The 16,688-nt window shown below is 37.1% G+C and overlaps 1 protein-coding gene across 1 annotated transcript; it reads left to right on the top strand.

Annotated features, from left to right (window-relative positions):
• The first annotated feature begins 2,649 nt into the window (after positions 1-2,649).
• chmp1a (charged multivesicular body protein 1A) lies at positions 2,650-14,236 on the top strand. Its single transcript, XM_059335872.1, has 7 exons — positions 2,650-2,779; positions 3,752-3,771; positions 3,872-3,949; positions 6,162-6,308; positions 6,468-6,596; positions 7,353-7,546; positions 12,507-14,236. Exons 1-7 carry the CDS (start codon positions 2,773-2,775, stop codon positions 12,526-12,528), a joined length of 597 nt encoding a protein of 198 aa, XP_059191855.1. The 5' UTR covers positions 2,650-2,772; the 3' UTR covers positions 12,529-14,236.
• The last annotated feature ends 2,452 nt before the right edge of the window (positions 14,237-16,688 follow it).

The raw sequence follows: 16,688 nt of genomic DNA on the forward strand, positions 1-16,688 counted from the left end.
ATGTTCATGACACATCCCATGTCATGTTTATGACACGCTCATGTCACTCTTATGTAGACACCTTAGAGTAAAGTGTTACCAATATTAGTGTCAACAATAAAACACTGATAAACTAAACTGATAACTAAACAATCTCCCTCTAGCTCTTCTTTGCTGGGTTCTTATCTGATGCCTATGAATGTGGCAAATTGTCAAAGAAGTGATTATCTTAAAGGGGTAAAATCACATGATCTGATCAACTGAGGATGTAGGTGATTTTTACCATAGGTGGCTGGCGTCATGAGGAGATGATTTAGGCAAAAAAAACAATTTTGACCAAAAATGAGTTAGGCGATTATTTTTAACAAGGTGACGATCTAATATCTAGTAAAAAACACTATTGTTGTTTTTTCCGGCTTCTGTTTGAGGGGAGATGAGCGTGGCAATACATGCCCGGCACAGGAAAGTGTGTTTTTATGAACGACTCTAACATTTATCATCAATATTTCTTATAATATTGTATTATTGAAATGTTGTAAGTGTTGTAAGGGATCAACTGTAGGTGGCGGTATGGAGAGGCTAAGAAGCTTTGTATTTATATTATTATGACAGCACAAAAAATATGGAAAGTGCAAAAGTGTAGTAGAACCTAACTTGAGAAAATAAAATAAGTGCTATGACATGATAGAGAAGGGATTTTTAATTAAGATTAGTAAATCAGAGGTTAGGTGTCTGTTTATAAATAAAGTAAATTCATAATTTAAATGTATATTTATATAATAAATATGTTAAAATTTAGATTTATAATTTAATTTGTAAATAAAGTAATTTTGATTTGATTGATTTGATTTTGATTGTTTAGTTGCATTAAGGACTTCATTGAAAAATCAATTCAAGTTGAAGAACAGAAAAGAGCTTTATAGGAAAATTTGTTGTTGAAAATGGAGAACTTCAAGATAGTGTAGTGAGCCCTTTATTATTTTGTATTATAAGTCATATATTAATAGGATAGAAGATTCTATTTTTGACTTTGATAGGGCAATGGATAAACCAAAAATCAATATCTTTACAAGAAAGATTGGTAGTCATTTAAAACAAATAATATATTGAAGAATAGAGGACAGGGGAAAACTAGTTAAATGTAACAAGAAGGTCTTGTCGACAGTGAATGAGGCACACAAATAAATGCATTGCTATTAATTGCATTCATCATATTAATGACATAAGTTAAAGTTTCACTTTCAGTATGAGGCTTTATTTTCAGGTGCCTTTATAACCACTCCAACATCAGCGTTGCAAGTTGAGGTAGGGGAAATGCCATTAGAAATAAGAAGGATACAGCTTTCAATTACACTTTTTTGTAATTACTTTGTTTTAATCATATTTAGACTGAGGGACAGTAAGGTGCTGTTCAGCTAGTATGTTTCAGCTCACTAACACTCCATTTTCCCTTTCCATTTCCCTTTGCTTATTTTTGTACTAGCCAGGAGTTAGGAGGAGTGAAGCCCTGCCAAGATGCCAAAAGCCCAAGCCACCCACATTGAGTTTAATTTTGGCTCTTCAGAGAAAAATGGGTGTTGTCACAAAGACATCCATATTTTTTATTCAGTCTGTGCATGTAGCATCTGACTTTCTGTGCTCCACAGCATGCAACTGGTGCCCTTATTTTTTTTTTCACCCTGCCCCTCAAACAGCCTGAGTGTGCCACTGACAAAATTGATTAACAGTTAACTTTAGTAAGACAGAAAAAAATGCATTATTATTTTTCAAACAATTAATCATTTTCTTAGCACAATGTTTATTATACGTATTTATAATTATATTTATACTGCTTTGTAAGAAATATTTTATTTTATTTTACTTGCGGTATAAAACCATAGACTGTATAAAATTTCTGTGGTTGGAGCCAGGTTGGACACACTGGAGGAGGTGGTGGAGAGATGCACTGTCAAGATGTTCGAGGCCATCCTGAAATACCCAGATCATCCGCTACACAAAACCTTTATGGACCAAAAAAACAGCAGAGGACGGCTCCTCTCTCTCTGTTGCAGGACGGAGAGATTCAAAAGATCCTTTGCTCCTACAGCCATCAGGCTGTCTCATTCTCCCAGAGATTCTACCAGACTAACTGAATTCCCCATCGGGGATAAATAAAGTATTTTTATTGACTGATTTGAAATAGTATACAGGTGCATCTCAATAAATTAGAATATCATGGAAAAGTCTATTTCCAGTGGTTCAAGTCAAATAGCCCCAACCGAGTATTGAGTGCATATAGATGGACATACTTTTCAGAGGCCAACATTTCCATATTAAACTATATGTTAGTATATTATACTTTTTAAAATAGTTTTTTTATAATATTACTTTTTTTTAAACACTGAATTTTAGGTCTACATTATATGTAAGCCATAATCATTATAATTAGAAGAAATTAAATTAAGACATGACATGTTTCATTCTGTGTGTAATGGATCTATATGATGTGTTATTTCCACTTTTTGAATTGAATTACTGACATAAATAAACTTTTCTATGATATTCTAAGTTATTTAGATGCACCTGTAAAGCTTGAGCGACACTCCATGCTACTTGGTGGCGCTAATGCATCATTTCGTTGTTTGCCAGCCGCCCAAAAAATCAAGTAGAAGAAGAAGAAGAAGGAGCCGAGGAAGCTTGGACCAGGAAGAGCGGAGTCAGAGCCACCATCAAATCAAAACAAACCAAGGCGAGACTTTCGGGCAGCTGAAAACTGTTTTTCCTGTGGTCACTTGAATTCATATTCGTCTTGACATGGAGGGTATGTCGTGTTCTAATAGCTGAACGCTCCACCTTCATAGCCGTTGGCTCCGTTTGTTGCTATAGCACCAGTCTATTGACAGCTAGCATTAGCCTGTTAGCTTGGGTGGGGGGTTAGCTAGGTTAGCTGTCAGACCTGTTTTAATATTCACTTCATTTGTTTATCCAACTGTATTCGGGGACTAACTATAAATTTGGCCTTTTGGTTTGATTTAACTACTTGTCTATATACTGTCTGTCACTGAATCCTTTCCTAGAAAATTACTGTTATATCAGGAATGTTACACTCCTCTTCAAATTTAATTAGTGTAGCTTCGACACTTCCTTATGTTAGCACTTGTATAATGCCATTAAGACTTAACGCTATAACTAAAAAATACAACAGCTTCTCAACAGGGGGGAAAATTAAGTATTTATGTCACTATATAAAAATAAGTTCACAAATTTACAGTGAAAATTGTTTTGTCCCTTACTGGATAATCATAATAGCCCTTCCAGCAAGTACATGTTTTGTTCATGTTTTGGTTTTATTAGACAGCATTTCCCCCTTAATTATGTTATGGTACTAATAAACCAAGATCATAAAATCAAGTATTTTTTCCATGACTGTATTTCTCCCACCAGTTGAAGGCTCCTACAAAATCATAGTTGCCCTCTAGGGGAGAGAAGTTTCATTCACAGCATGAGAAAAGTTTATTGTTTAGGATTTATTTTAAGATTCTTTTAACAGCTAGTGTTGCTGGAAATAACTATAATGTATGGAGTTCGTCAGAAATAGGTGCCTCCTTATTGCCACCTTAGCGAAAATGTGCTTACCTTCAAGCAAAGAAAAGACAGCACTGGCAACTTTTTATCAGTTTCTCATCAATCTTAGAGAATAAAAGGCCATTGTTTTAGTAAATAATGTAGATTTTTTTAATATATACAATCAATTGTCTACATAACTCTCTCTCACTGTCTCCACTGTCCACAGACACAATCTTTCAGCTAAAGGTATTTACCATCCAAACTGTTTAATCCATATCAGAATGATATCATTTATAAAAGGGAATTATTTTTTAATTTCGTCTTCTGAATCTTTTTTGGCTAACAGTTCACGTCGAAGCAGCTTGAGAGGCTGGCCAAGAAGGCAGAGAAGGAGTCTGCTAAGGAGCAGGCTAAGGTCAAGAAGGTGAGCAAACTGGCCCAAGCATAAGCATTGTGGCTGCTGAATGTTAAAGATACTGTACATGCCATATACTGTTATGATTAAATGTTCTATTCCACATCGAGGGACCTTTGTTGCATGTCATACTCCCCTCGCCCTCTACCTCTACCTTCATCATTTTCTGTCATCACCTCTACTGTGACCTCACTCTAATAAATGCAAAATGTGGTAAAACAACCTTTCAAAAAGGCCAAGCTTCATTTGGGCCACTGTTAGCAGTAAAGAGTGTTTTTTAAGGTTGTGTGTACCCACTAACTGCTCTACATTTAGAGCAAATTAGGTCATTGTATATGCAGCACCAACACTGACAAATGCAGTAAAGGCTCCTCAGACAATATCAATATCAATAGATAGTACAGTGACTTAGATAATTAAAAGTCTTTTCTATTGTTCTATTCTGCCACACTGTCATCTTGTTTCACTGTTGTTAAAAAAAAACAACACACATACAATCTCACAAAAGAGCAATATTTAAAATAATGGAATAAAACCAGCTCATAAAAGATAAGCTGATAAAGCAGCAAAATATTTCTCTTTATCATATATCTGTTTTAAAACCCTTATACTATAATATCTATATCGTCTGCAAATATATATATATATATATATATATATATATATATAGATAGATATAAATATATAGATAGATATATATATAGATAGATATATTATTTTAATATATATATATTTTCAATCATTGTTCATACTACTTCATACAACGACCTATTTAACTATGGGATAAAGTTCTAATGTGCAAAATCTGAAATGCAAAATATTACAAAACCCAACAAACAACAAAACCCTTTACAATATTAGTAATAAATGCCAAATAGCAGCCATGTAAATATTTTATGTATATAAGGTGTATAATATATGTTTATTATGTATGTATACGTCTTTGTTTTATTCTTATTCTGTTTTTATATCTTTGTAAACCCCCTGTCTGTATCTTGAGCTGCTTTGATGACTAAATTTTTCCTCTGCGGGATAAACAAAGTCTTATCTTATCTTTAACAATTTATTTGAGCCAAACCAAAACCAGATGAGTGTTGAATATAATGATATAAACAATAGAATAATGTAAAGATTTTCAACTTGTCTAAACTTCTGCCCTTTATTAGTTTTGGGGCTTCACGATTGAAAATCTTTTTTTGTATTTTTTTTTGTAATCAGGAAATTCTTCATGCGCATACTACTGGGAGTTTCATATGGCAGTCAGCAGGGGGCAGTACAATTTTAACATTGATAAGGAGTGCTTTGGTTGTAAATATTTATGCTGTGAGGCTATTAAGGCAATGCAGTTCCTGTTTGAAATGCATGTTATAAAAGGGTTGTATTGATCTCTTATCGTAATTCTTGCCAGAGACATTACTTTACTTCACTTCTCACATCCGCACTAACAGCTCACATGCATTGTTGTCATCAGGGAAAACGGGCAACAACATAGATGCTGAAGCCTGAGCACTGAGTTGTTTTTAAATAATTCATTTTGGTTATTCGAGATGAATGAGAGAATGATTGCAGCTTCATAAATGCAAAGAGATGCCTGTTTTTCTCTGTTTCATGTCTTTATTTTTTAATCATCCATTTTGTACTGTTTTTTGTTTTTTTTTTGTAAATATGTTTCATGGTTTTTTACAATTATTATCCCACAGAGATTAAAAATCCAGAACATATGCATATCACTTTAATTTACACATTCATCTCCAAAATGGAGAAGTGTATTATTCAACAAATACGTTGACAAAGAGTTCATACTTTGTCAATTATAAATAAAAAAAATTTAAAAGAAGGGGGATTGTTCACTGCTGCAATACTGTTTGGGTCAGCAGCATATTGCTTTTGGTCCACTACAGTGCATAGTCAGACCAATGATCCATCCAAAATTTGCCAACAACTTGTGCAGGGGCGTCAAAGTAAATATAACACATAAAAATAGTTCCCATAGCAAATTTTCTTGAAGTGTGCAAGAACAAAACCAAATTGTTGAAGTTGTTTAAAGGAAGTTGTTCAGAAGGAAAGCTTACAAACAGTGTTGAAAGTAAACATTACACAGTAGTGTTTCTGTGTGTCAGTCCTAATTTTGTGTCCATACACATCCTACTAAAGGGTCCTACTAAAGGTGAATTGCAGTTGTAGTTTTTGAGTGTTAACAATGTCATTGTCCCATTACCAGGCTTTGCAACAGAAAAATGTGGACTGTGCCAGAGTTTATGCAGAGAATGCTATCCGGAAAAAAAATGAAGGTCTTAATTGGCTGCGCATGTCGTCTCGAGTCGACGCGGTGGCCTCTAAAGTCCAGACTGCTGTCACCATGAAGGGAGTAAGTGAATCCGTTCGGTCAGCTCAAGGACACTTTTGACACGTTCACTATACATTTAAAATTTTAGGATTATAAAGCAACTCTTTTTTTATATCACCACATTATTTTTATCTTTACAAAATGAAACAAATGCATAATAAAGTTTTTTTTTTCCATCAGGTGACTAAAAACATGGGTCAGGTGACCAAAGCTCTGGACAGAGCTCTGAACTCCATGGATCTACAGAAGGTTTCTGCAGTCATGGATAAGTTTGAAACCCAAGTCCAGAACCTTGATGTCCACACCTCAGTGAGTGGCTGCAGACTATGTTCATTCGTTGTTGTAGATGTATTTTTAGATAGTGTTGTGGTCAAGTGTATGCATGTCATGATAATTACTGCGACTTATCATAATTGACTTGTCGTTCAATATATAAAAATGGACACAATAGGGTTTTTTTCTTGACTCAATATATTGACTTTTTATGCTTTTTTCTGTTGTGTTTAAAGTAATGCTTCAAATGTTTGACAGGCAGTACGAATTGCCAAAAGAAACAACTTTTTTTTCCAAGCAGCCATTCCAGCTGTTTATATGTTATTTTAATAATAAAATAATATAGTACGTAAGGTTTATCTCAGTGCATTTTTTTGTAATCAGAGCCTGAAAGTCTATTTTATTTATTTTTGGTTGTAGATTATTTATTTATGTTTTATTCATCTAGGATATTTTAATATTTCTTTCCCACATTTTAATTCCAATGTTTAATATTCTTGACATTTAAAAATTCATTGCTGTGGAAAAGGATGCACTTATTATGCTCTAATATAGTTGTAAAATTATATAAAACTGAAACGACATTGATACAACGATACTATCGCTTATCATGATAGTCTCTGGGAAAATATATCGTCCTAAAAAATGTGTTATAGTGACAGGCCTAGTCAAGTGTGTGATGTTCTTTTAAAAACTTTGCATAGTTAGGTATTCTTTGAAAAAAATAGGTGAGTGCTACACTGTCTTGAGTTATTTGAGTCCTCTAACCACTCTATCCATCGCTCTCTCCAGGTGATGGAGGATTCCATGAGCTCGGCAATGACTCTGACCACGCCTCAGGAGCAGGTGGACGACTTGATCCACCAAATAGCAGAGGAGAGCGGCCTGGAGGTGATGGACCAGCTCAGCCAGCTGCCCGCAGGAGCCACCTCAGTGGGCGCAGAGAGCTCACGGTCCCAGGAGAAGGAGGATCAGCTGTCTCGACGGTAAGCACCAGTGTCTTTGCTTTGCACAAGGCAGTATGTTCCATCCTGTAATTACTGGTTTTCAGGTTGGACGCATAATATTGTGTGTCTGGCTCATGCTCTTTAAGCCAGACTTTGAATCTTCCTGTTCTTCAACTGGTAAAATCTTTTTATTTACTGACACTGGGTTAACAAGTTGCATGTGACCAGGCAGTTTTGCAGTCAGAAAAGAGCACGAGGTCAGGAAATTAGATTACACAGTAAGCTACTACCACTACACACAGATTGTAGTGTTCCCAAAGCAATGGTGGAAGAAATATTCAGATCCCTAACTTCAGGAAAAGTACTAATAAGTCCTGCATTCAAACATCACTGAAGTAAAGTACGAAAGTATCAGCATCAAAATGTACTTAAAGTATCAAAAGTAAAAGTAGTCATTATGCAGATACATACCATGCACAACACAACAGCACAATGGACAGAAATCATAAAGGAAACCTCTTAGTTGGTAGTAATTTGTCATAAACTAAAGAACTCCACAATACAATTGGTTGAATAAATCAATTGTTAGTTGACTAATATCTTCAGTCCTCATAGTTCTCAACAGATGTTACAAATTTGATTTTTGACTGACACTGACACATCGATTTAGGGATTAGTTGGCCAACAGAAATTAGATAATAATAATAATAATGATAACTTTATTGGTATAGCACCTTTCAAAACAAAGTTGCAAGGTGCTTGACAATAAAACAAAATGCAAATAAGATAACATAAATAAAATAATTAAACAATTTATAAAATAATGTAAAAGAAGGAAAAGGTCAATAGAAGGCAATACGATAAAAGTGAGTTTTAAGGAAAGATTTAAAGGATGACACTGAGTATGAGATGGGGAACTATTTTTTTTTTTTTAAGATATTTTTTTGGCCATTTTTCAAGGCTTTATTTGATAGTGTGAGAGAGAGTGAAAGGGGGAGACAGAGGGGAAGACATGCGGGAAAGGGCTCCGAGTCGGACTCGAACCCGGGCCGCCCGCTTGCGAGGTCAAAGCCTCTATGGTACGCGCTCTACCAGGTGTTCCACCGGGGCGCCCCCAAGATGGGGAACTATTTTGATGGTTGCCTAATCATTAAGTCAATTCAAGCCTCTCAAACATAAGAGGTCACTGCTTTTTTCTGTTTCATTGTTAACTGAATACGTTATGGTTTAGGAAGATGTCACTGTGGGTTCTTGGAAATTGAAGTGGGCATTTTTTTCTTTATTTTTGTCTTCCCAAGAATAGCGGCTTCAAATAATTGTTCTGATGTGGGTGTCAGTCAAGTGCTTTGTTCTTTGTTGCCTGCTGTGCTGTTGCAGAGGTCTTCCCATAGAATCACAAGTTATTTCTAGAAAACATAATTAGGACACAACACAGGCACCAGCTGTCCCATACCAACCTGTCAGTTGCTCATTAAGCAGGCGTTAAAATATAAAAGTGTTGTTGTTATCTCGTCATTGACAGGTTTCTGGCAGGTAAACATGTTGGCAGCTTCTGTTCTTGCTTCATGTTGAAGCAGACTGACAGCTTTATGCTTTAAGTTCATAGAAGTTGGTCAAGAAATGCTTGCTGTGGATTAATAATGATTTATCTGAGCGTGGTGTGATTATAGCAGCTCTCACACTTTTCTGTTGGTTGTAGTCCAGCATGCTTGTCCCTCCGGAGATACTGTTTCCCTCAGTATCATCTTTATCACAGGGGTGCTGAAGTCAATATGTTATTTTTTTTGCATAACCAGCTCCCAGTAGTGGAGGCATGCCCCTAGGGCAGAGTATCATTTAAAAAATGATGATACTGTTACCAACACAAGTAATATTAAAGTGATACCATAACCTATAATGCACTTTTGTTTTATACTTTATATCTTTTCCACTTCCTTCGATACCAATCATGTGAATGGAAGCATTCAGTTACATAAGTGCCAACTCCACTTCTCCCCATCCAGATTTTTTTTTCCTGAATTTATTACCTGCTGAACATCAGATTCCATCAAATACACCAAGCTCCACTTCACCACTCCACTGACTTTATGCCTTGTAGCTGGTGTGTAGATAGATAGAGAGAGAGATAGAGAGATTGATACTTTATTTTGTCATGCAGGAAAGCCTGGTAACCAGCAGCGTAAACAAACAAAATTACAGCATCAAAGAAAAATATATTTTTTAAAATACATAAAAACAGACAATGATATATACAACGAAACATAGTGCAAACCTTCAGGTAAGAATGTAATACATTATAATGTGTATGTTGCAGTGGGCCAATCACAAGTCACATTAAATTGAAGAACCATTGCAATGGTTGGCTGCAAGCAAAACCATACTTTTTTTTGTGGGTTTTTTTTACATCTGTGTACAAATAGGATAAAATGCAGTTATTGTTTGGTTGGAAAAGTTTTGAAACTCCTGAAGACTGAAGGGTTACAAGGTCCTGCCCCATAGAAGCAACCCAGGGTAACAGCGGTTTCCTCAACATTTGTGATTGCTTGGTCCATCAAAGTGTTAGAGCTGTTTTTATTTTATTTCATCTTAGATATATGTCAAATTTTATAGTGATCATTTTTACATGAACACATAAAATAAACAATATGTGACCCAATATGTGCTGCTGTGGGACATTTTACGAAAAAAAAAAATCTTGTCAGGGCTCTCTGATGGACCAACTATAGGTGCGTTTCCATTAGGTACTTTTCCCTCTAGTAAGCTGCTATGGGTGTGAATTCGGAGAGAGGATCCGCCCAAGATCCTGCCAACTCTACGAGTTAGCGGCTCAAGTAGCGGCTGATAAAGTACCTGCCTCGGGTAGGTACTTTCCTGAGGCTCCAATAACACCAGAGAAAGTCGCTAGTTTGTTGCTAGTCGCTTTTTTGAAAAATAGAGGGGTCTGAATAGTCGCTAAATATAGCAACAAAGTCACACTGCTTGCCGCGTTGGTCTGTTGTCACATTCGAACTCCGTTGGTTAGCCACTACAAAAGTACCTGTATGGGAACAGAGGCAGAGGAGAACTAACTAGTGGGCGGAGCCAAAACACTCAGCCGCTTTCCAAAAAGTACTCAGAAATTACTCAGTGGAAACACGCCTTATGTGACTGAGACACAATTTATAAATATCCTCAAACAGATCTTTGACATTTCTGCATAGCAATGTATTATTTATTATTTCTTATTGTTCTGCCCCATACATTTGTGCAGTTTGTTGGGACTGTTTGGTTGGTTTGATAGCTAGATTCAGCAGCTAGTGAGGCCTTCACACTTATGAACCAGTGTTTCTGCTGATGGCAGCGATCAGCGATTAACTAATTTTAGATGATACCAGCCAAGTCAGCCTCTACTGTAACTCCAACTTTGTTACTTCAAAAAGTGTCACTATTCATTCCTGTACTTATAAAATTAGGAAACCAGTAGCTAATGTACAGACACGTTTAGAAAGCATCTATAGAAACTATTGGCTGAAGTCTGAAAATGTACTGTCACAGTGTATCATGTGTAAATATATTTTTGTATTACTATTATTATTATTATTATTATTATTATATTATAGTTTACTTGCTATTTTACTGAGTACAATTGAGGATACTGAAGACGGTAAGATACAGTTAAATTCTAGGGGGTAAAAAAAAGCTCTTAAGTAGGCCTTGAGTTCATATTATCTTGTTTAATCTTGTTTGTAGCTCATGAATAGTGAATGAAATAGCAGACAAGTCAAGGTACTTCATCACATTGGGGAAAAAAATAACAGATGAATCCAATATAGCCATAAATAAGTCCTGCTAATGTATTTTCAACCTTCTCCACTATGGCCTCATGCAACAGATACAGATAGCTGTATTTGTAACAGTATCACAGGCACAGATGGGATTTTTGAACTGGGGGGGGCGAAGCTGTCAGCAAATGCCTTAACCCAAACATGTTTTATTAAAAAAATAAAATGAACTGTAGTGTAAACAACAACCAACATATTACATAAATTAAAAAAATTCCCAGTGCAGCCAAACAAATTTACTGATTTGAAGCTGACTCAATGAAGGACCCCCAAAACATCTCTCCTTCTTTCATTACCCTGAACATACTGCTGGACAATTTCTTGTCTGTGAGGATTTCCTGAGACTATGATGGGGGGACCCAAACAAAGTAGGGGGGTCCGGGGACATGCTCCCCCAGAGAACATTTTTGCCCTAAAAGCATAAATTTGGTGCCTCTCGCACATTGTAATAATACTATTCCATCTTAATCATTGCATATTTTTTTATGAATTATTGTAAAGGAATTATTTAAGGCATCATATTTTGACAGTCTTCTTGTAAATTCTGTGGTGGACTCTGCTAACACATCCATGTGCTCTTATTTTGAAAGCTATGTGTTTGCTTTTATTTTGAAGGGGGGTCTAACACATTCTTACCTTAACGCCTTTGGGTGTGTTTAATTTATACTGAAAGTCGGAACTTGGAGCTCGGAACAATGTTAAAAATTCTGACATTCGTGTGGACCTTGAATGCACCATTAGCCGCCGGACTCTATGTGCGCTGCAATGTAAATAGTCTAACTGACGGAACATTAATCCTCTGTTCTACTGGCGATGTTTGGTGCTGAAAGTGGGGGGGACAGATCAGGATCACTATGAATCTGGGGGGGGACATATCCCCCCCGTCCCTAGTGCCATCTGCGCGCAAGAACAGTATGGCAATTGACATATTTATCTTGTCTCACAGTGTATAAATATATAATCATATATTAGCATTGCATACTTTCAACAACTAGAGCCCATATTCAGATCTGGGTTTATATGATGTTTTTATTTTTTTTAAGGAAAACAACAAGGTTAGTGTTTTTTCACAACACTGACAGTAAGGAAATGTAATTGAGTGTCCTTTAAGGCTTGTATCTCACTTCACAATAGCTCCAAATAATTAAACTCTCCCATGTTTTTTTCCCACTTTCCAGGTTGGCTGCTTTGCGGAACTGAGGGCTCCTCCAGGAGAGCTGACGGGGCTTACAGCTGCGTGGAAGCAGACAAGTTTAATGACGGCGACAGGAGCTGTGTGTGTTTCTATTGAACTGTTCCTACCAGAAGGACTTAATGAGCCTATTGATTACCATCCCCCCCTGCTCTATAAATACACACACACACACACACACAGACACAGACACACGGACACACACATACCAGCTAGAAATACCACCTGAGAAGGCATGTATCTCTCTGGTTCACCTTCCCAATTCGATCCATCTATTCCCGTTCCCCTATCTTTCCCTGCAATTCCCCACTGGATCTCATTTTACCTGTCACGTCACTTTTTATCCCTCTTTTTTTTCTCCCTTCTCCCTTTTTTCTCCATCAACACCATCTCTTCCTCCTCTGGCAACGCACAGTTCTCAATTCACACACTCTTGGATGTATGCTTTGTACAAAGAAAAACATGTTTTACAAACAATATAATTTACAATGCTGAAATTGAAAACATTTTAATAAGCAGTTATAATTATTATAAGGGAGTTGGGCATCCCTGGCTCTCATTAAGTGCAGGGTGGGGTAAAGATGTATCTACTTTTTGTTTTTGTAGTTTTTTTGGGGCTCTGTCAGTCAGAGATGGTGTAAGTGGACGACTCTGCTGGAAAGGAGACATAAATTTAATGCCAAAAAATATCCGTTATTGCACTGGTTATTTTTTTATGTTTAAAACAGACAGCAACATATTGGTAACACTAAAAAAAAGTCTCCCTCCATCAGGTTTGTTCATGCAACAACCGTTTACAACACTGCTTACAACAAAGGACTATCCTCAAACCTTTTGTTTGACAGTGTCGGAATGATTTATTTTCATGTTCAATTTTTCTTCCGATTTTTTGATGATTATTTCTCATGCCTGTATTCATACTTTTTGCTTTGCACGCCTTATTTGGGATGCAGGTGCTTGCATAGATGCTTGTTCCACCAGTGCCTGAAGGACAGTAGTTTAGAAAGCGTAGCAGCGAAGGAAACTGGATAGGCCTTGGTCAGAACAAGGAATTTTCCTTTCCTTTTTCTGCCAGAGAAGCCGGAGGTGTCTTGGTCTTTGCCAACTTCACTTCAACACTGACTGTGATGAGTGTGAGCTCCGGTTGCCATAGCTGTCACAGGGGGACATTTATTATTTCTTTTACTCTGTAGACTAAAGTTGCCTAATCTTTTGGAGATCTCCCCCAGCAACACTGAAACCTCACTGATATTTTTGGAAACTTCTCTGTCTCAAAATAAAGTAATCACCTGCATGTTTCTCATGATCCCTAACACTTTCAGGAAAGGACATCAATTAAGAGCAGGGATGTATATGCTGGACCTTTTGATTTTTTTCATTTGACATGAATCAATTTTCCTTGTTAACCACATGAACAATGGCAACAGTGAGAGTTGACAGAAGACTTCTTCCTTTGTCTTATTTTCTGAGCTCTGTGTTGAGATGCCTGTTTTTTGATGCTTCCTTCTCTGAGCGTTCAGTGTAGATGTCAGTGAGAGGGCCTGCAGGCGGAAGCCAGACTTCAACCTGACAAAGCAGCTTCTCCGTCTGATGATGTTTTCTATTTTCTGTCCATTTTAACACAGGGAGGGTTCATTTTTACTACAAAGTTCAGCAGACTTTGCAGCACTTTTGTTTTCTATATTTATCTTGTGAAAATAAAATCTTGCCCTCTGATGCAGTCTTCTATTTGACTCCTGTGGTTTGGTTGCTGAGTGCATCATGTGGTTTATCTGTGGATACACTAGTATGTGTCCGATCACATTTCAGGCAACAGTAGATGGCCCCAAAACATGAAAGCAAAAGAGTTGTTCGCGAATGCGGCTTTCCCACAGTTGCAAGGACACAAATAGTTCTTGAAAATCCACTTCCTCTAAAAATTTATTTTTGTACATTACCCCTTATGCTGAAGGCCATACATCAGTGATGAACTAATTTAAGATGATACTAGCCGAGTCGGCCTCTACTATAAATTCAACTTCATTACAAATCCTACTTCAAAAAGTGGCACTAATCATTCCTGTATTTTTAAAATTAGGAAACCAGATAAACCAAATATTCAAAAAATGAAGTCTGAAAATGTACAGTCACAGTATAACAGAACAGAAAGCAAAGAGTTGGCTGCAAATGCAGCTTTCCCACAGAAGCAAGGACACAAATACAGTCTATAACTATAGATGCGAATGTTAGCAAAACAAACAAAAGCTTATCTAATGTCACACTTCTTTTGTGTTTTCCTAACAGTAAGCCCAACCTCTAACTGCCATTTGGGCCATGGAATAATACTCCATGTTGCCCTGAGCATTATCCACTTTGTGATCAGGGTCTGGAGGGGAGTTTACATTCTGTAATTATGCACAAACTGCACACTGTGGTTTTGGAGGGTGATTAGACTCCCTCTCCTTAAAGCTGCAGGTTGGTAATTATATTTTTTAAGGATGACAATGACAATGTCGTCAGGTTGTATCCATGGGCTGATTATGAGACAATGGGTCCCTGGGCACAGACATGCAAAAGGCCCCACTGTGGTAGAATTTAAGGAAATATTCCTTAGTGAGAAATAAAAAGTATTTAAGAACTTGCTTGTCTTTAAGTATTTTAATGCACAATAACATATTAAAGGTACAAAGATTATAATGAGTATTCAAGGCTGAGAACACAAGCAATCATAGAAACACTCAGGGGACAGAGTTCTATCACCAAGGAGGCTCAAGAAAATCTGACAAAGTTCCTTGCTTTGAGCCAAACTTTTATACAGTTCACTGAGTCAATAGTCCGATGACCTGTAGATTGTTATTTGCAGAGAGAGCACTTCGTCTTTCCATGCTGGAGATGTGTGATGACACATTTTTGGTTAGACAATGCATAGATGCACATCTGTTTTGATCAAGGCCTGTAAACAACTGATGTGACCAACTCAATTCAAATCAAATTACAGAACACATCAAATTACTTTTTCTGCAACCCCCACCACCTCAGATATCTGGCAGGAACAGTCTCTGTCATGCCTTTTTCACCACTGAGTCAGTATTCTGCACCCAGGTCTGGCCCCATTGTTGTATTGACACCAAGATACTTGAAGCTGTCTACCCTCTCTACCAAGGACCTGTTGACATTGAGAGGGGCATAGCTCCTTCCCTACTTTCCAAAGTCCACTATCAGCTCCTTAGTCTTGCTGACATTCAAGAGTAGGTTGTTGTCCTGACACCAGCAGGTCAGGTTCTCTTTCTGGCAGGCCTATTCATTGTTGTCTATGATGAGTCTCACCACAGCTGTGTTGTCAGCAAACGTAATGATGGTGTTGGAGTTGACAGTGGCAACACAGTCATACATGTACAGCTGGTAAAGCAGGGCACTCCGGTGTTAAGCATGAGGGTGGAAGACGTGTATCCGCCCCCTCTCCCTGTCAGGAAGTTAAGGGTCCTCATGCACAGTTAGGAGTTTAATCCAAGGTCCAACATTACCATCAACCTCAGCTGAACTAAAGCACACACTAAAGCAAGATGCTGAACATAGTATAACCCTTATATCTGCTTAAAAATGAAAATATTAGCATGAGAAAGCTGTTGCTTCTGTACTATAACCATCCAAGCAGCTCTTAGTTTTTTTGTTTATCTGGGCCTTTTTGCAATTGCTAAATAAAAAATGTCTTATGGTGGAGATCCACCACGGCCAGCCAATAAAATGCAATGATGTGACTGAACCCAAGATTGTCCGTTTGGCTCCTGTTGATGGGACATGCTTGTGTTTCAGTTTGTCAGCAATTTTCTCATTTTACAGGTAGACAGTACACTAATGTTTGTTGGAAAACATTTGTGGCAGAATTTATGTTCTGCAGTAACAGAACCTTGATTTGATGAGCACTGCTTAGTTTGCTAGTTTGATCTAGGGATTTCACGATACTAGAATTTCAAACTCAATAACGATACGCAGGAACTACTTGATACTCAATGCCATTTTTGATTCCACAGGGGGAAAATGACAAAAAACAAACAATATAGCCAAAAACAATACAAAAAAATCAATGACAACAATATAGCTTTGCTGACCCTGTTTATTCCCCCAAACCTTCTAATTACAGACATTACCTGTAGTGAAGGAGAGGGACCATAGACTGTGTATAAATAAT

This window comes from Centropristis striata, chromosome 6, assembly GCF_030273125.1.
Source record: "Centropristis striata isolate RG_2023a ecotype Rhode Island chromosome 6, C.striata_1.0, whole genome shotgun sequence".
Lineage (NCBI taxonomy): Eukaryota > Metazoa > Chordata > Actinopteri > Perciformes > Serranidae > Centropristis > Centropristis striata.

Coding starts and splice junctions, on each gene's coding strand:
- chmp1a (XM_059335872.1), top strand. Junction 3,950..6,161: donor AGCAGGCTAAGGTCAAGAAG/GTGAGCAAACTG, acceptor TCCCATTACCAG/GCTTTGCAACAGAAAAATGT. Junction 6,309..6,467: donor CTGCTGTCACCATGAAGGGA/GTAAGTGAATCC, acceptor TTTTTCCATCAG/GTGACTAAAAACATGGGTCA.